Raw genomic sequence first — 21,291 nt, forward strand, 5'->3', positions numbered from 1 at the left:
AATCAGAAATGTAAGAAAAATGTAGAATTCTGAGTTCAATCACAATTATGATTTTTTTTCTCAGAAGTGCGCAATTACCTTTTTATTTTTTTTTACAGGCTTGCATAGATTTCTATTGTGTAATATACTGTAAATTGTAATTTATTCTTGTGACATAAAGCTGTATTCTCAGCATCATTACTCCAGTCTTCAGTGTCACATGATCTTCAGAAATCATTCTAATATGCTGATTTGCTGCTCAAGAAACATTTCTGATTATTATGCTCTGCTGCTTCATTTTTTGTGGTATTTTTCAGAATTCTTTGATGACTAGAAAGTTTAAAAAGAACAGCATTTATCTGAAGAAAAAAAACCTTTGTAACATTATAAAATGTCCTTACTGTCACTTTTGATCAATTGAATGCATCCTTGCTGAATACAAGTATTAATTTCTTTCAAAAAAGAAAAAAATATATCTTTCTGACCTCAAACTTTTTGAGACTTTTGATTTTGCAAACACCATGAAAAAGTACATCTGAAAACACGCTTGCTTTTCCAGGAACTGGTACTCGAGTCAACATGATCAGATATTTTCTGCATATTTCGGCGTCTCGTTGCGAGGCTGATTTCGAGATGAGTTTGCAGAGGAAGGTGATACGCCTGACTCGATGATAAGACTGAAACCCCTTTCAAAGGAAACGTAAAAATAGACCTGGTTTTCATCCAGGCACTGTTTTCACGGAATTTCCAGCACGGCCAAAAAACCGGGAGGCTCAGCGGGCCGGAATACCGCAAACCTCCGGGGAGAGTTTTCCTGAGTGCAGGGGTCTGCGCCGCCTCGGAGATCAGCGCAAAACCCCGGGGCCGCTTTTCATCCCCTCTCAATAACTCAGGTAACAGCTTTTAAAAAGAGGCCCGTCCGGTACATTAGGGGGGATACAAAAACAACAGGAACGACGCAAAGACAGGGGGAAAAAATGAGAAGAAAAACAGCCTGCTTTTTTGTCAATGGAATAATTTGTCTTCGCTGACAAGACGGTCTGCAGGGCCACTTCCTGCGGCTCCGGTTTCAGACCGTAGATCAGAACGAGCAAAGATAGAGCAGAGGCGGCCAATTAAAACACAAAACACCTCTCTGTGCCTGAAGGGAAGGATTTTAGCCCCTTTTTTTCTCGAATGTAATCATTCTCACAGTTTCATACCTTAAGTTTCAAGATGTTTAAGCACCGCTCGCAAAACATGGAAAAACAATGTTTTTATGTATGAACCGAAATATCAAACATCCTGTATGTAGACCTCAGGGTTGCCAGGTCTGCATAACAAAACCAGCCCAATCACAGTCAAATCTAACCCAATCGCAGCAACAGTATAAAATGGTAGATGCTCCTGTTTTGAATAACATTTTGAGGAAGGGTTGCCAGGTCTACTTATAAAACCAGCCCAATTGCTACTCAAAACTAACATTAAAAAACATAAAAAGTATATATAGGCCTATTTTTTTTTTGTTACAGTAAAACTGTTAACTTGGTATTAGACACCACTGACTTACATGATAAATTATAAGCACAGTTTGATGTCTGCCTAACTAAAGCTACTCAAACCCAGCCCAATCACTGTCAAATCTAACCCAACAGTATAAAACGGTAAACGCTCCTGTTTTGAATGATGTTTTGAGGTAGGGTTGCCAGGTCTACTTAACAAAACCAGCAAAACTGCTACTCAAAACTGACCCAATCACAGTCTAAACTAGCTCAATTGCATCTCGTGGCAAATTGGCTATCAACTTCGTTTCAAACTCCCCAACAACCTACAGCAACAGTATAAAAGAAGCCCAGTTCCACGGGAAAACAGTGGACTTGGCAACACTGTTTTGAGGCCTCATTCCCATTAGATTCCCGCTCGGATCGGGGGTGGCGGGCGATCATGAAGGTAGCTTTTGTTCTTTGCCCCGGTCAGGACTTCACTGCCGAATGATTGACAGGTGTGAAGGGGGCGGGACTCTAAGTGCTGGTGAGGTGCAGGCGACAGGTCTGTTTGTGTAAGGAAAGAGAACAGCAGGAGAGACGCTCCAGTACTGCTAGTGCAAGCACCACTGTTACTACTACTAGTGATCTGAACAAAACCGCATTGTTAGTTTGAAGCATCAGTGTTGAGCGTGTGTGTGTGTGTGTGTCAGCATGCAGCATTTGTGCTCTAGATGTTTGTTGCTAAAGAGAGCTGTGCTGCATTTTTACACCTGCTGGACCACAAAACCGGTGAAAAATCACACAAACACACACTGAAGCCATACAGCAAAAATACATATTTTCAGCTTTTGAAATATACATATATATATTATATTTATATTTTATATTATAAGTGCTGTCAAAATGATCTGTCGCATCCAAAAAAAAAGTTTTGGTTTACATAATATGTGTGTGTACTGTGTATATATATTATGTATATGCAAATGCACACACATACAGTATATACTTAGAAAATATTTACATATATTTATATTCATGTAATTTATATTATATATAAGTACATTTAATATATAAACTTTTTTCCTTAAATATATACATGCATGTGTGTGTATTTATATATACGTAACAAATATATACAGTACACACATATATTAAATGTAAACAAAACTTTTATTTTGGATGCCATTAATCACAATGAATTGTTTGACAGCACTAATATACATATCTTCTTATACTTATGTTCATATTTTTTTGTTATTGTTTAAATATATTTTGGGGATATCCCCTATTTGGGGAAGTTGTGGCCTAATGGTTAGAGAGTCGGACTCATAACCTAAAGGTTGCAGGTTCGAGTCTCGTACTGGCAGGTACGAGGTACATAAGAACTGTAAGAAAAATGTATTTTTTACTACAGTAAAACTGTTATCTTGGTATTAGACACCACTGACTTCTAAATTCTAGATGAAACACACAGTTGCAGATTGAAGCTGTAAGTGAGCTGAGATAAGAAGCATGTGGTAATGTACATATGGAAGCGGCCAGCAGCAGCTAAATAAAGCCTGGCAGGTGTCCCTCCGTCCCGCAGGTGTTGGTGTAAGGAAGTTTGAGTCGGGCTGTGCTGAAAATGCCCTTTAATGACTGTCCCCAACATAAACATGCCGCCCGCTCTGCGTATTTTCCCTACCAATTAAAAACGTGTAAATCCTTCCAGCTAATTGCTTGGTAAATATTTTTGCGGTATTTTTCTAATAGCTCTTATTCATCATGTGTCAGAGAGAGTAAATTACAGTATTTGAGCATCGCTGTAATCTCGTCCAAGTGCTCCTGAAACTCAAAGCGTCCTTTTCATTACGATCGGCCTTTTTTTGTCATGCAGCCGTCTTTAATTGTATTAATTAATCAACTTATGTAGGGTGGGGTTCTTTAATTGCTTGTAACATTTTTCTGCATGTTGGGTTTTCCCCGAACGAGAGCCGTAGGACTGAAGGGTTACAGTAAAAACTCCAGAAACATTCAATCTTCCTCATCCTTGAACTATATGCATGATTGTGCAGTCAAACACATTCACATTCATGTTTTTGTTTTATTATGAATACAATAATACTTAATTTCAATTTGAATTTAATTCCATTTTATCTTATGTTTATATTGTTTATTTAGTTTAATTTTTAAATTTAAGTTATCTTTTAGGGTAGAATTTTGTTTTTAAATGATTCACAAACTTTCTTTTGTCAACCCATTTTTTTCGGGGTAGGATGTAGTCGTTTTTTAAATTTTATTTTCATTATAAACACAATTATATTTTACTTTATGATTTTGTAAACATTTTTATAAAATTATTTTATTGTATATTTTTAATGAAGAGACTGGAAAAGCATAGCGCCAGACACAAGTTCAAAATAATAAAAATAAGATCCGCGTATGAAAAAATAGGCCAAAGCGCACATATGAATTTATTATCCAGATGCCACAAATTAAGTGCAAAAAAGTTTCTTTTGGCACTGATGAAGGGTCAAGCCTTTCTTTGAAAGGTTAAGCCAAACCTTTGCACTTTATATGTAGCCTCTGGAAAATTGTGGCCTATTTTTCCGTATGCGGATTTTATTTTTGATGATTGTATATTATTATAAATATAATTATATTACGTTTATTTTTTGGTACGTTACGTTTGTTTGTTGCGTTTATGTTATTTTTTATATTACATTTTATTTGTAATTCATTTTATTTCATTATTTTGTTTACTTTTTTAAGTGATCTTTTAGGGCTAGAATTTGAATAGAATTTGTATTCTATTTTTAAATTATTCATAAACTGTTTTTCATCAACAGGTTATCTTTTAGGGATAGGCAACACTTGGATTTTATTTTATTATAAATACATTTATATTTAATATATACATACATACATATATATATAATATTTTTATATAATTATTATTTTATATATAAATACAATTGTATTAAATTTCAATTTTTTATTTTGTTATATTTGATTATTTTATATAATCAATATTATTATCTTATTTTATTATCTTTTAGGTAGGTTGTAGTTGTTGTTTTTTTTTCTTTAATTTTTAATAATTAAAAAATATTTTTATTTTAATTATTATTTTTTATAAATACGATTACATTTAATTTCAATTGTATCATTTTGTCATACATTTTATTTTATTTAAGTTATCTTTTGGAGTTTATTCGAGTTTTTTTTGTCAACAAGTTATCTTTTAGGGGTAGTCAATTTCATTTCATTTTATTTTTATTATAAATGTTATTTATTTACTTATTTAAAGTTATAAATGTTTATTTTATTATACATTTTTAACACTGTAGTATATTCTCACGACTCAGTCTTGCCAATAGGAAGTGAGTGTGTGTGTGTTTATTTTCATATTCCTCATCTCGTTTCATCTCTGCTCTCAGGCCACAGTGTGTTGTAATCACGTCGGGCTCCTGATGTGTGTATGTTCGATGCCCACTCAGCGGTCAGACCGGCGGTAGGTGGCGTCAATCGGGCGGCTGGCTTTCCATCGCAGCCTGAGGAAAATCCAGGGAATTTTGGGACAAAAAAGGAGGATTTCCCCTTTTTTTATAGCCAAATCTCTCTCCCTCCCTCGCTCTTGCTCTATCTGTCGGTGCCGATATCTCAGTGTTGGTTTAAACACGGCTACCGTGGAGGTTTGTGGTTGGCAGGCTGGCAGGTCCTGGACTCCTACAGCCAGTGGAGACACTTTTAATGTCCTCCAGATGAACGGTGGAATTGATCTTCCACTTCTTACCTCATTACAGCTGCTAGATATCCCAGAATTCCTCAGTGCACCACACATTCACTCAGCAGGTTCTGTGTAGAAGACTTGTATATGTGTACATGTGCGTTGAGATCTCTATTCTTTTTTTTTTATTTTTACATTAATTTAAATTTTTTACATTTTATATCTATATTTGACAGGTCATAAAATAAATTGAATTGTCTCATGTGACATTTTTTAACAATGCCCAGAGAGCCGTTTTATTTTATTTTAAGTTTTTATCATTGTCTACCAGTACAAATATCTAAACATTCCTCAATCTAGATACATCTTGAGAATAAAAATGACTTTAAGTCTCATTTACTGAAAGAAAAAAGAGTTAAACTGTTTGTAATAATGACTAACCTAATCAGTTTTGTCTCTCCTCTCAGCGTCTGAGCCCAATCTGAAGGTGCGCTCCAGACTCAAGCAGAAGGTTTCTGAGAGACGAAGTGGACCGATACGCCGCAGAGACGGCAGCGTCCTCGTTACGCTGCTGAAAAAACGAACTCTCGAACTAACAGGTGAGCAAACGACCATCTACCTGCAACCTGAAACACAGAAAAACAGCCCTTATATCAGAAAACAGTCATCTGCAGCAGACTAGTGTATGTGAAGAGATAGAATCTCAGCCAATCAGGACATACATCTGATGTTTGATAGACAGACCAATGAGCTTCAGCTGTGGGCGGAGCTCACAGTCACTATCAGAGCTGACCGCTGGTGTCTCTCTTTTTGTTTTATTTCCTGATCTCCTCCCCTCTAGATTCATCAGCCAATGAGAGCCCTGCAGGTTCTGGACCGAGCTCACCCATTGGCTTGTGCAACAATGAGAACGGCACGTCATACCGGTCCAGCACCACTCAAATACAGGTACCAAATATGCTCAACTTTCTTCTACATTTAAACTCAATTTAAGGGGTACATATATAATGTATATTTTTACATTAAAAACTAATTAATTGTAATTTAAAATCTTTACCAATATTTACCACTATCCTTCAAACAATTAGGTTTCACCCATTTGTCATCAAGAACTTTTTAATCAATGAAAATAGAATACAATTTAGTAGTAGTTTAGTATTTTATTCACTTATTTATATATTTTAATAAGTACAGGCCAGAATAAATGTATTGTTTTGTTTTTACATAAATATATCTGTTATGCTGAATGACAATGGAACATTGTTTTACCCATTTATTGTTTTAACATTTTATTTTCACAAAAGTTATTCGAAACATTAAAGCAGACACTTTACTTGCATTTAATATGCTTTCTTTGTATCTTTTGTGGTTTTTTTTTAATCTTTTGTAAATTTAATTTGATTCGGCCACCAAAATATATGCATATATATATATATATATATATATATATATATATATATATATATATATATAGATTATTCCCCATATAGTATATACACCCAAATTAAACAGGCGATTTTTGCCACTCTACAAAACCTCTATATGGCTTCTGTTATGACTAACCTCGTCACATGAGAAATTACGAAATTGTGGGCAACAAGTATTAATAAAAATGTCTGAATTTCATGACATTGGTTAACAAAATATCAAAGCAAGTGGCAAATTGGCAAACAAATATTGCATAAGCATTTCTCTGAGCTTTTTAATGAACTGTTGTTTTTGTGAAATATTTTGCTTGTAAAGTCAGAATGAATCCTCTCTTAACAAACAGGTTAGTAGTCTTCAGCACAGCGGCAGCTGTGGATCAGAGTTTCATGCACTTGCGTGCAGTTCTATTCCTTTGATTGCATTCTTGAGAACTGAAGCATACAGCCCACAAAACTAAAACTAAATAAAACGGTCACGGTCCCACGTCTCGTTACACTTATCAGACTATGGGGTGAAGGAGTCGGGCCCCCAATGATCCATTGTTTGGAGCTGAGAGTACACAGACCCCGTCCCGGGGCGCTTGTACCATCAGCATGACAAACAAACACCGCCTTTAAAATCACATCAGAACATCAGTGCAGCATGTAGAAGAGTTAGATGGAGTTTGAGGTGTGTGTGTGTGTGTTATTCACTTATTTATATATTTTAATAAGTACAGGCCAGAATAAATGTATTGTTTTGTTTTTACATAAATATATCTGTTATGCTGAATGACAATGGAACATTGTTTTACCCATTTATTGTTTTAACATTTTATTTTCACAAAAGTTATTCGAAACATTAAAGCAGACACTTTACTTGCATTTAATATGCTTTCTTTGTATCTTTTGTGGTTTTTTTTTAATCTTTTGTAAATTTAATTTGATTCGGCCACCAAAATATATGCATATATATATATATATATATATATATATATATATATATATGGGAAGACCGGAGTCGAACTGTTGTTTTTGTGAAATATTTTGCTTGTAAAGTCAGAATGAATCCTCTCTTAACAAACAGGTTAGTAGTCTTCAGCACAGCGGCAGCTGTGGATCAGAGTTTCATGCACTTGCGTGCAGTTCTATTCCTTTGATTGCATTCTTGAGAACTGAAGCATACAGCCCACAAAACTAAAACTAAATAAAACGGTCACGGTCCCACGTCTCGTTACACTTATCAGACTATGGGGTGAAGGAGTCGGGCCCCCAATGATCCATTGTTTGGAGCTGAGAGTACACAGACCCCGTCCCGGGGCGCTTGTACCATCAGCATGACAAACAAACACCGCCTTTAAAATCACATCAGAACATCAGTGCAGCATGTAGAAGAGTTAGATGGAGTTTGAGGTGTGTGTGTGTGTGTATGGCGGTGCTGTGCTGAACTAACTGTGACAGCTCTTTTCCGCTGTGGTTTTGGCTGTGCTGGTGGCTGGGGAAGGGGGTGAGGGGCTCTGGGATGGTGAGGTTTGTTTCTGCTGTGAAGTTCTGCCCAAGCATTTCCTCACGGGCCGTGGGCCAGAACGCTCCTCTCCTCTCCTCCTGCAGGCACACAGCCGACTGAGTTCATCCTCACAGCCCTACAGCGGGAGACTTCACTACTTCATGAGCTTCAAAACTATGACCTAAAGATGACATCATATCATTAACACTCACACTGTTAACTGATACAGCTACCCAAAACACTCTAGAAACCACCTGGCAACTACTGGATAACATTCATAACATCAGAACACCCTAGCAACCATACAGAACTGCATAGCATGAAAACCATTCACAATACCTTAGAAACCACATAGAAACTACTAAGGGACAGAACAGCAACACAATAGAAAACCACTGACAACACTCTATCAGCCACATAGAACACTATAACAACCACCTGGCAACACCTTAGCAACCAAATAGAACACTATAACATTCAGCTGGCAACACCCTAGCAACCACCCAGAACTACATAGCAACACACAAATACCATTCACAACATCCCAGCAGCCAATAGAATGCTATAACAACCACCTGGCAACACCTTAGCAACCAAATACAACACTATAACAACCACCTGGAAACACCCTAGCAACCCCTAGAGAACATTCAGAACACCCTAGCAACCACCCAGAACTACATATAGCAACACGCAAAAAACATTCACAACATCCTAGCAGCCAATAGAACACGATAATAACTACCTGGCAACACCCTTCCAACCACTAGAAAACATTCAGAACACCCTGGCAACCTCCCAGAACTACACAGCAACACACAAGAACCATTTACATCCTAGCAACCAAATAGAACATTGTAGCAACCACCTGGCAACACCCTAACAACCACTGGCAAACATTCATAACACCCTAGCAACCACCCAGTAACACACAAAATCCTCTCACAGTGCCCTAGCAGCCACATAGAACACTATTACAACCACTTGGCAACACCCTAGCAACACTATAAAAACTAGCTGGTAACACCCTAGCAAAACCTAGAGAACACTCAGAACACCCAAGCACCCTAAAAAATATCATTAACACTCACACTGTTAACTGATACAGCTGCCCAAAACACTCTAGAAACCACCTGGCAACTACTGGATAACATTCAGAACAGCCTAGCAACCATACAGAACTGCATAGCATGAAAACCATTCACAATACCTTAGAAACCACATAGAAACTACTAAGGGACAGAACAGCAACACAATAGAAAACCACTGACAACACTCTATCAGCCACATAGAACACTATAACAACCACCTGGCAACACCTTAGCAACCAAATAGAACACTATAACATTCAGCTGGCAACACCCTAGCAACCACCCAGAACTACATAGCAACACACAAATACCATTCACAACATCCCAGCAGCCAATAGAATGCTATAACAACCACCTGGTAACACCTTAGAAACCAAATAGAACACTATAACATTCAGCTGGCAACACCCTAGCAACCACCCAGAACTACATAGCAACACACAAATACCATTCACAACATCCCAGCAGCCAATAGAATGCTATAACAACCACCTGGTAACACCTTAGAAACCAAATAGAACACTATAACATTCAGCTGGCAACACCCTAGCAACCACCCAGAACTACATAGCAACACACAAATACCATTCACAACATCCCAGCAGCCAATAGAATGCTATAACAACCACCTGGCAACACCTTAGCAACCAAATACAACACTATAACAACCACCTGGAAACACCCTAGCAACCCCTAGAGAACATTCAGAACACCCTAGCAACCACCCAGAACTACATATAGCAACACGCAAAAAACATTTCACAACATCCCAGCAACCAATAGAATGCTATAACAACCACCTGGCAACACCTTAGCAACCAAATACAACACTATAACAACCAGCTGGGAACATCCTAGCAACCAAATAGAACACTGTAACATTCACCTGGAAACACCCTAGCAACCCCTAGAGAACATTCAGAACACCCTAGCAACCACCCAGAACTACATATAGCAACACGCAAAAAACATTCACAACATCCTAGCAGCCAATAGAACACGATAATAACTACCTGGCAACACCCTTCCAACCACTAGAAAACATTCAGAACACCCTGGCAACCTCCCAGAACTACACAGCAACACACAAGAACCATTTACATCCTAGCAACCAAATAGAACATTGTAGCAACCACCTGGCAACACCCTAACAACCACTGGCAAACATTCATAACACCCTAGCAACCACCCAGCAACACACAAAATCCTCTCACAGTGCCCTAGCAGCCACATAGAACACTATTACAACCACTTGGCAACACCCTAGCAACACTATAAAAACTAGCTGGTAACACCCTAGCAAAACCTAGAGAACACTCAGAACACCCAAGCACCCTAAAAATCATTCGCAACCCCCTAGCAACCACCTACCAACCACTAGAGAACTTTCAGAACACCCTAGCAACTATCTTAACTGCATAGCAACACACTAAAACATTTACAATATGCTAGCCACCACCTAGAACACCCTTGCAACTGCATAGCAATACTCTAGAAACCATCAAGCGTTAAAGGGATAAAGTGAAAATCCCATCGCTCCAAAATTCCATTCCTTTTAATTTTACACATTAATAAATTCTGGAATGCATTCTGGCTGTGATTTTGTCACATCACACCTAGTTAAAGCATGCACACACACACATACACGGATTGACTGCTGCAGTGAGCAAGTTCATGTGTCAATATATAAATCTGTTCCTCTGAATGCTTACGCAAGGTTAGGACATTGATATGGGAGATCTACTGGTTCTCCTTCTTCAGATGTTCTCGATCTCATGCTGTACTGTTGTTGCTGTGTTTGTGTTCGGCTGCGTTACGTAAGATGTAATGCTTTCTGTCTGTCTCTCCTCCAGCGCTGTCTGTCTCAGGGGGGTGTCCTACAGACGAACGGGTCCATGTCCCTGTTGAATCTCTACACATCCCCCTCTCTGCCAAACCTCACGCTGGCTCTGCACCCTGCTCATGCACACATCTGTGTAAGTTCCTGTCCATCACAGACACATCAAACTCTGCATAGACACAAATACAAAGACCTCGAAATGCTTGTTATATATAATGTGGTTCTGAACTACATTAAGGCCGGGACACATCAAGGCAGGATCAAAGAACTAGCGGCGATGAAAGCCGACCGTTTTCTCGCCTAACGTCGCCTGCAACTGGGTCAAAAAGCTGCGCTTGAACATGTACCCTTTCAGTTCTACTCGAACCGCCCCGAGCGGCATTTCTAGCATGGGAGGCGGGAAGCTAATGAGGACGCTAAAGTATTTGCAATATTTGCACATTTTCGCGTAATGCAATTAGAGAAATCTCTCTCTCGCCGAACTTCTGCTGACGTGTGTAACACACCGCAAAAACTAGCCCGACGGCTAAACTAAAATTATTATAAAATTAAATTAATAATCATAGAATTACATCTGAATTAACATCTACATTTTCTTCTCCTTAAGAGCATCAAGATTAACCTTCTGTTTCTCTGATTTCCCCCTAATCTCCTCTAGAGATGTCAACAATCACTCAGATCCTGCAGGAATGAAAAAAAAATAATAGATCTCTTTAATGTCTATTTACACGAAGCATGCCAGCAACATCCTAGCAACAATATAGCAACCACTAGAGAACATTCAGAACATCTTAGAAAATATACTGAATTGCAGAGTAACTCATGAAACCCATTCACAACACCCTAGCAACCACTTAGCAACCCCTAGAGACATTTAAGAACACTAGCAACCATCCAGAACTGCATAGCAACACTAAAAACCATTCACAACACACTAGCAACCACTAGAACACCCAAGCAACCTTCTGGAAACATTCAGAGCACCCAAGCAATCATACAGAACCACTTAGCAACACACTAAATCACATAGAACACCCTAGCAACACCCTAGAAACCACTAGAGAACATTCAGAACTAATGTCTCAAACTGCACTCAAGAGTTCACAAGATAAACAAGTATGCAATGAAAAGTCAGAGATCTCACTTTGAGCTCAGACATTTTTCATCAAATACTGTACCCTGCTGCTTTCCACATTCATTATATAATTCTATACTCTTACTGTATGAAAACTTTCAGCTCGTTCAAGAAGAGAACAATCTGGAGACAAGGTCTCATGAGCTTTGAAAGAGCAACCTCTGAGAAATATGAGGCCTAAAGACAAAAGCAGCATCGCCGGCTCTTCTTCTGCTGCGCAACAGATATGAATAGATCCTGCAGAAAAAGCAAGGTATTTTTAGGAGACAGTGAGACATAGAGTCGCATCTATATGCGGTGAAAGCACAAAATACTGTATGAGGAATGTGCCGTGTGTTAGGAGACAGCGCTGAGACGATCCTCGTTATAGAGCGCAGAGATGTGCCGTGTTTTCACAGAGATGAGTTGCTGTTTGCGGAGGGTTTAGGAGCACGTCTCATTTTCTGCTTTCACTGAGTGCTTGTGTGGATGGGCCTCGTGACCCCTGACCCGTGGGATCTTTAGCCCTTAGATAAACAGGCCCTCGGTTTAGGGTTTCAAGGCGTGAGTTTAGCATCTCGTTCATCACTGGCTGTTAAAAACTTAAAGAAATGCTGTCAGGAAAGCGCGTAACATGCCAGAAAATCAAAGCACGGATCACTCTTACCGAATACTTTCAACACTTTCACATTTTAAAATAGCTGAATGACTCACTAGGGAGCTCTAAATGCGGCTCGATAATAAAGGGCAAATTATGGACGACGCCAGACGCGAACGCCGACTGGATGTGTTTTAAAAAAGCACAGTTATTAATATTTCATATGCTGGTGTTATGTAAGTCTCGCTCATGCTTGAGTGGAAATTTGTGTCTAAATGCAAAAAATAGGAAAAGGTTGAATATTAAAAGTGTTTGTGCGATCTGTCTCTTTCAGACGGGAACGGCGCTGAAGGATCGGAGCACAGAAGGTCTCACAGCCGCCGCGTCTCCCGTCTCGATGGAGGCTAAAGTGAGCAACGGGCAGCAGGCGCTCCTGCAACACCTCCTGCTGAAGGAGCAGAGACAGCAGAGGATGATGTCACCTGGTGAGCAGAGCACACAGGAAGTGCTCACTCTCTTAAAGTGACAGTGATCAACGAAACACAGAACATCAGAGAGTTACTATTGTTTACTAAAACTAAAACCATAAAAAACATTCTTTACTTGAAATAAAATAAACATTAAATGAAGTATTAAATATATTTATTTATAATATAAATTATATGAATATAAATATAGACATGTAAACATCAAAATATATACTGTATGTGTGTGTATTTATTTATATATACATATTAAATATACACAGTACACATACATATTAAATGTTAACAAAAACTTTTATTTTGGATGCGATATATATATATATAGTGCTGTCAAACGATTAATCGCGATTAATCCCATACAAAATAAAAGTTTTTGTTTACACTATTATACTCACACACACACACACACAGTATATATAATGATGTGGAAAGTAATTTTGGCCTAATTGTGACTTTATTGTTGTTTTTTTAATGTTACTATTACTGTAATGCTACTTCTGTCTGTTAAATCCTTATTTTATTTTTATATCATTGTTAGCAATTCACTCCATTTTGCACCATTTCAGTTTTACTGTGTACTGATTATTTTTGTTTTATTTTCATTAAATGCAGTCAAGATGCTAACTATTTAAATTACAAATCTACATAAAATAATACAGCACACTAAACTGAAATTTAGATCTAGTCTGTGAAAGAAAAGGTTATGAAAAGGAAACGTCTCGGTTACTTGTGTAACCCTCGTTCCCTGAAGGAGGGAACGGAGACGTTACGTCAGTCGTCGAATTGGGATCTCGCCCGAGAGTCCAATCACCTTCGAGTGTAAACTAAACAAGCCAATGACAGATGGCATGCATGTTTCGCCCCGCGCACCCCGCCCCGCAGCGCGGGTATAAAAGGAGAGCACATCAGTTTTTCGCTGAGGAGCCGAGACTATGCGCCCCGGCCGTACAGCGGTGGTACAGCAACTGTGGCGACTGTCCCTTCAGGGAACAAGGGTTACACAAGTAACCGAGACGTTCTCTTTCAGTCAGTCACGTTCTACGTTACGTCAGTCGTGACTGACGAATTGGGATCCGTATGGAAAATGCTATTGCTGACCCCCTCCAGTGCCCTGCGGAAGCCGGCAAGTCCCCCACACCAGCTGGGGCGGAAGATAGGACAGCGGCTAGGCAGAGGTGTCCACCACTGCTGTTCCATACAGTGGTACATTGGATAATACTGGGAAAGTGTACCCAGTTGGGAACGCTACGGAAGCCACATCCTGCGCATATGAGGTATTATGTGGAATACACATATGGACTGGCTCAGGGCAGTGCTACATATGGAAATCCCTGCGGTAGCCTCAACCCGCCGATCAGCAAGTGTGATCGACACCGAGAGGGTCCAGTGTTACTGCCTACCTGAGGCGAGTACACGAGAGGACACGGGCTCTACACGGAGATTATAGAATCTCGCAAACGTGTTAGGCGTCGCCCAGCCGGCAGCTCTACAGATGTCTGCTATCGAGGCGCCCCGCGCCAATGCCCAAGAAGATGCCACTCCTCTCGTAGAGTGAGCTCTCACTCCGAGGGGGCACGGTAACCATTGGGCCTGGTAAGCTAAGACTATAGCCTCCACTAACCAGTGGGCAAGTCTTTGTTTGGAGACAGCCTTTCCCTTCTGCTGACCTCCAAAGCAGACAAAGAGCTGGTCTGAGGTCCTGAAGCTCCGCGTACGGTCCATGTAAATGTGCAGAGCGCGCACGGGACAGAGCAGAGCGATGGCTGGGTCTGCCTCCTCCCGGGGCAGCGCTTGCAAGTTCACCACCTGATCCCTGAAAGGCGTGGTGGGAACTTTGGGCACATATCCGGGCCGGGGTCTCAGGACAACGTGAGAGTTACCCGTTCTGAATTCTAGGCACGAATCGTCGACAGAAAATGCCTGCAGGTCCCCTACCCTCTTGACCGAGGCCAATGCGGTTAGGAGCACTGTCTTCAACGACGGAAACTTAAGCTCTACCGACTGCAGAGGCTCGAAGGGACCGAGGGGAGATCCCAAGAGGGTAACAGGTGAGGGCGCTGAGGATTTAACCTCCTTGCCCCTCTGAGAAACCTGATGACCAAGTCGTGCTTTTCCAAAGACTTACCGTCTGACAACATACACTTTAAGGGTGGAGGGAGACAGTCTTCGCTCCAACCCATCCTGCAGGAAAGAAAGCACGACTCCGATCGGGCATCTACGGGGGTCTTCGCGGCGGGAAGAGCACCAATCGACGAACAGGTTCCACTTCAGCCTGTAAGCGTGTCTAGTAGATGGGGCCCTGGCTGAAGTGATGGTGTTTACTACCGCTGGAGGTAGCCCACCTAGTAACTCCGTGTCCCACAAGTCTGGACGCGGGTGCCAGAGGTTGCCCCCTCTCTGAGAAAGGAGATCCCTCCTCAGAGGAATTCGCCAAGGAGGGGCTGTCGCGAGGAGCATCAGTTCGGGGAACCAAGTCCGACTGGGCCAATATGGCGCTACCAAGAGGACCTGCTCCTCGTCCTCCCTGACCTTGCACAGTGTCTGTGCGAGAAGGCTCACTGCGGGAAACGCATATTTGGCATAGGCGAAAGGAGAGGGGGATGGCCGTGTGGAGACTGGGTCTCGTGCACTGCCATGCCATCCTCACCCTCTTGGGACCCGGAGGCCAAGGAAACTGCTCTTTTATTGAAGTTTTGGGTACCACCGGCTGGGTAGCCAGTGGGGGAACAGAAACAAACGGGAACAAAAGATTCTCCACTCGGCCCTCCTCCGGGGGAAGGAGTGGTGCGGTCACCATCTCCTGAAGAGCAGGATCCAAGAGCTCCGGGTCGCACGTCTCAGGCACGCCGCCTGCCCTGGCGCTTCACGGGCTTGGCAGGGACGGAGGCGGGCTGCGCCGGTTTTTCTTTTATGCCAAAATTATATTAAAACGTAATTCTGGATTAGTAATATGCATTGCTAAGCACTTCATTTGGACAACTTTAAAGACGATTTTCTCAATATTTAGATTTTTTTGCACCCTCAGATTTCTAGATTTTCAAATAGCTGTATCTCTGCCAAATATTATCCTATCCTAACAAACCATACATCAATGGGAAGCTTATTTATTCAGCTTCAATGTGATCTATAAATCTCAATTTAAAAAAATTGGACCCTTATGACTGGTTTTGTGGTCCAGGGTCACATATATAAAAATACACAGTACACATATTATGTAAACAAAAACTTTTATTTTGGATGCGATTAATCGTGATTAATCATTTGACAACACTATTATATATACAGTGTATATATATATATATATATATATATATATATATATCTGTGTGTGTGTGTGTGTGTGTGTATTCTTTATTATTATTTATTTATTCTATAATAATAGAATGTGCTTTTAGCACATTTAATATTTGGACTTGCATTTAAACATTAAAGATTTTTTATTTAGTGTAATTTTTAAATTTACTTTCTTTTATTTTTATTTTTACGAGTCTCAGATGTGTAATTCATATGTCTCTCTCTCTCTCAGTCACAGGTAGTGTTCCTGTGCTGTCCTCGTCTCCTCTGGTGCTGAAGGAGCGTCCGTCTGTGAGTTCTCGCAGCAGGTTACCGCGGCACCGACCCCTGAACCGGACGCAGTCGGCGCCGCTGCCACAGAGCACACTGGCTCAGCTCGTGCTGCAGCAACAGCACCACAACTTCATGGAGAAACAGAAACAGCTTCACCAGCACGTCCACATCAGCCAGGTATCTCACCTTACTCATCTAACATCAATCATCTAACATCTAACACACAGCTCCACCAAGCATTCTGTGAGGCAACCCCCGAACGGGAAGAGAAAACACAAGATCGGGCCTTTATTTGAATTGAACTGGTGTTTAAAAGAAGAATAAAGAAATGAAGGGCTGAATCTCATTAAACTTGCCAAAAATGTACAGGATATATAAAATAAAATATTATAGTAATTCCCTTGCAATTTCTTAGTATTGTAACGAGTATAAACATTTTGTTTTTTTAAGTTTTTTTTAAAAATTAAGAATCATGAAAAAAATAATCTTTATTTTCCAAAAATGTTGTTTTGTTTTATTCTATTCCCAGCAGGATGTTTTACTAGGGCTTTTAACACATTTAACTGTTAGACCTGCATTCAAACATTCAACATTTTTCCTTTATTTGGCAACTTTTAGAAAAAGTGTGGGTCTTAAAAAGCACTAAAACATCACATATTACATGAGAAACTGCATTTTTTAAAAAGAGGAAAGCATAGATCGCTAGGATAATTTAATCATATGATGCGATTTCAATTGTTCCTTTCTCTTTGGAGTGTTACAAGCTCTTGGTGCGTAAAGAAGATCTGTAAAGTTGCAAAGACTAAAGTCTCAAATCCAAAGAGATATTCTTTATAAAAGTTAAGCCTCGTCCACCCCCCCCTAAAATGGCTCGTTCTAACACGCCCCCACATGTCTACGTCACTATGTGGGAAGATTTGCATAACGCCGCCCAAATGTTCACGCAAAGAAAGAAGGCGTAACTTTGATTCTCGCTGGAGTATTGTTACTGCTGCCGCCGCCATGTCGTGAAGACGCTGTGTTTCATAGTGAAAGCGAAACTACTTTGTTTGGTCTTCCAAAAGAGGACATGCTCCAGCCGGACAGGGCATCATCACAGTATGGTAAGGGGCTTAAGATTTCAGTCACATGCTTGAGGTATTCGGCCAATCACAACGCACTGGATAGCTGGCCAATCAGAGCACACCTCGCTTTTCAGACCGATGAGCTTTGTAAAAATGTACGCGTTTCAGAAAGGCGGGGCATAGAGGAGAAACAATAATGTACAGTATGTGGAAAATAATGTTTTTTTGAACCTTAAACTGTATAAACACATTTCATTACACCAAATAATGTTCTTTTTTGCAACATCATATGACCCCTTTAATGGACTGTATGGCATCAAAACAAAAGGACCGTCATGATTTATCATTGTGTTATAGATTTACAGTACATGTCTGAAATGTACCATAAAAAAAAACTTATTTCTAAGGTTTTTAGGAGAGTTTCCTAACAGCGACTAAATACAATTTAGGTCGCGTGAGCCAACGACTTAATTAAAAAAAACTGAATTAAGTAAATTTAACAAACTTTATAAATAAATGACAAAAGTAGAATTACAGTAATAGTAGCATTAAAATAAATAATCATTAAGGATAAAATATGATTAATATTAATAATAATTATTCATATATATATATATATATATATATATATATATATATATATGTGTGTGTGTGTGTGTGTGTGTGTGATTAATATTATTGTTGTTGTTGTTATTACTATAAATTCCATAGGATCATGTTAATGTGTCACTTTTAATTCATTTTGACATTTATTAATGCAGTTAATGCTGGAATAACAATGCAGCGCAATTGTGATGGCTAAAATTACTTTTCCAAATCATTTTCTCCATATGAACCAAACAAACCAACCAATTAGGTTTTAAAAAGTCAGAAAATCTAATAAATTAATTAATAAAGTCATATGTGTATTTAAAGCACTGAGCTACTCATTCCATGTAGCTTTGTGAGTGATGATACAAACTATAAAACGCTTTACTTTTCTCTCATTCTCTCTGGTGTTTGTTCTGTAGGTTCTGTCTCAGTCCATCGAGCAGCTGAGGAACCCCAGCACCCATCTAGAGGAGGAGGAGGAGGAGGAGGAGGAGGAAGAAGAGGGAGCGTCTGCGGAGATCCCGTTGCCCCCTGCTGGAGTCATACGCAGCCGCAGCTTCAGAAACTCTCCGAGTGAACCCGCGGCCGCCCTCGCCAGAGTCATCCGCCTCAAAACTGAGCCTGAGGACGGAGAGAGAGAGCCAGAGAGACGGGACACACGGAGACACACAGGTGAAGAACAGGAGGAGAGTTCAGCGCAGGTGAAGCCAAGAGACACCGAACACTGTCTGGAAAACATGACGGAAACTGATGTTTGAAAAAGAGAAAGAAATGAGGAAAGGAAGGAAGGAAGGGCTGAATCGCACAAAACTTGTCAAAAAAATGTTTAGGTCATATTTTATTAATTTATTTAAATAAATAAAGTTATTTGTTTTTAATAACATTTTATAAAATATTACAAAATATTTTTGCTTAAAGAAAACATAGCTTTACAGTTTTTTTTGCATTGTGACACTTTTTTAATATTCTTAATTAAAATGATTATTATACAGTTTTTAACTTGAAAGCAAAATGCTCAGATTCATTACAATACTGAGACACTGGACTTACTGTATTACAGTAAAAATAATATATATATTTTTTAATTAAGCATAAATTAATCATGGTGCAAAATGCCACATAATATAATATTAATTTTGCATTACGAATTAAAAAAAATTAAATCAAAGTGTAATTTACTGTAATACAGTAAAAAATACTAAATTTAGTTTAAGCATTAATCAAAGTCTAATATTTAGAACAAATACTGCCATAAATAGTACAAATAATATAACATTCATTTTGCGTTACACAATTTAAAAAAAATGAAAGAAAAATGTTCAGACTGTAATTTACTGTAATACAGTAAAATGACTACATTTTATGTTTATTTAAGCATTAAAGACAGATATTTAGAACAAATACTCAAATCATGCAAAAATACCATAAAGAACATTAATTTTGGGTTTCATATTATTTTTCAAAAAGCTTGTTCAGATCCATTACAATGCTTAAAAATGTGGTCAAGAATGACTGTAATACAGTAAAAAAAAAAAAAAAAAAAAAAAAAAAAAAAAAAAAAAAAAAAAAAAAAAAAATCACAATTTTTTATTTTTTTATTTGATAAATTCAATTCAGATATTTAGAACAAATATTGCCACTGTGCAAAAACACTACCAATAATATAACATTAAGATTTGGGGGGAACGGCTTGAGTGATTGTCATCACAATGCAAAACCAATCTTAAATCTTACCGAAGAAGTTCCATTTACTCTAAGCAAAATAAAGTCAGATGTGAGTGAAATGTGACCTGGACATTTATTTGAGGTTCAGCCGAAGAAAGCGAGACAGCGAGTGGTAAGAATGGATGAAAGTGAAGTGAAATACTGAAAGGAAAGAGAAAGTGGGCAGGTATGAGAGTGAACATGTGCTTGTCTGTCTTCTGTCCGTCCTCAGCCCTGTTAGTGTGACACTGTCCGTGACCTCTGACCTCTGTCTCTGCTGTGATCTCCCCTCTCGCTTGTTGTTGTTGATGTGTGTGAAGCTAAATAAAGAAAAGCGATGACCACAGAGCTTCATTTTACCCCCACATTAAACAAACAGTAGCGCAGCAGCTGCTTGTCATGTGACCAGAGGAAATGATGCTAGCGAGCTTTTCTGCTGCTGTTTAAACGTCTGTCGGATATGATGCTAAACAATGCCCTTATTGTGAAACTGTTGCTGTTTTTTTGTCTTGTTTCTGGTGGTCGACCAATGACCAATGTCAATGTACACACAATACAATTTAGTGGCGTACCTACAATTGCGGAAAACACTTGTTGCAATGAAAACGATTAGGTCGCTCATTTCTTTTCACGATCACAGACAAAAACTCACATGAACATGGAAGAGATGGGATTTATTACTAAAAGGCAATGATTGCTATGCCCTGCTGTCATCCAGAGGCCGGATTCACCGAAATCTTCTTAAGAAAGAAGTCAAAAAGTTCCTTAAGATAAACTCTAGAAGTTTGTAAGAATGTTCCTAAGTGCAGTTCTTGAAAGGTTCTCGGATATATGTACGAGAGCTCAAATAAATCAAATATATGTCTCATACTGTTTGTTCTGAAGCTGCTGAGAATTATAAATTAAATTGCCGTAATTATACAATTAAAAATGAGTTTCCCTTTTGACTCGATTTGAGGGATTGTAACTCAATTTCAAATTAAGCAAAAATGTACTTCATGTATAATCATAATAACCAACCACTGTTTATCAGTCATTGGTGTTATTTTAGTAGCACTAAAATATTATTATAATTTTTTGTTAATATTTTGTAATTTTGTTGTTATTTTTGTATTTTGTTGTTATTTTAATTTTAGATTAAGTTTTAGTAATTTTGTTTGGGTTTTATTT

At 39.0% G+C, this 21,291-nt stretch overlaps 1 protein-coding gene across 1 annotated transcript; it reads left to right on the top strand.

Annotated features, from left to right (window-relative positions):
* Positions 1-5,624: 5,624 nt before the first annotated feature.
* LOC107571146 (histone deacetylase 9-B-like) lies at positions 5,625-19,207 on the top strand. The gene is made up of 6 exons (XM_016257432.1): positions 5,625-5,753; positions 5,996-6,102; positions 11,012-11,134; positions 13,045-13,195; positions 16,722-16,939; positions 18,837-19,207. Exons 3-6 carry the CDS (start codon positions 11,054-11,056, stop codon positions 19,173-19,175), a joined length of 789 nt encoding a protein of 262 aa, XP_016112918.1. The 5' UTR covers positions 5,625-5,753; positions 5,996-6,102; positions 11,012-11,053; the 3' UTR covers positions 19,176-19,207.
* The last annotated feature ends 2,084 nt before the right edge of the window (positions 19,208-21,291 follow it).

The sequence above is a fragment of the Sinocyclocheilus grahami genome, unplaced genomic scaffold, assembly GCF_001515645.1.
Source record: "Sinocyclocheilus grahami isolate Dianchi unplaced genomic scaffold, SAMN03320097.WGS_v1.1 scaffold1553.1, whole genome shotgun sequence".
NCBI classification, from domain to species: Eukaryota; Metazoa; Chordata; class Actinopteri; order Cypriniformes; family Cyprinidae; genus Sinocyclocheilus; species Sinocyclocheilus grahami.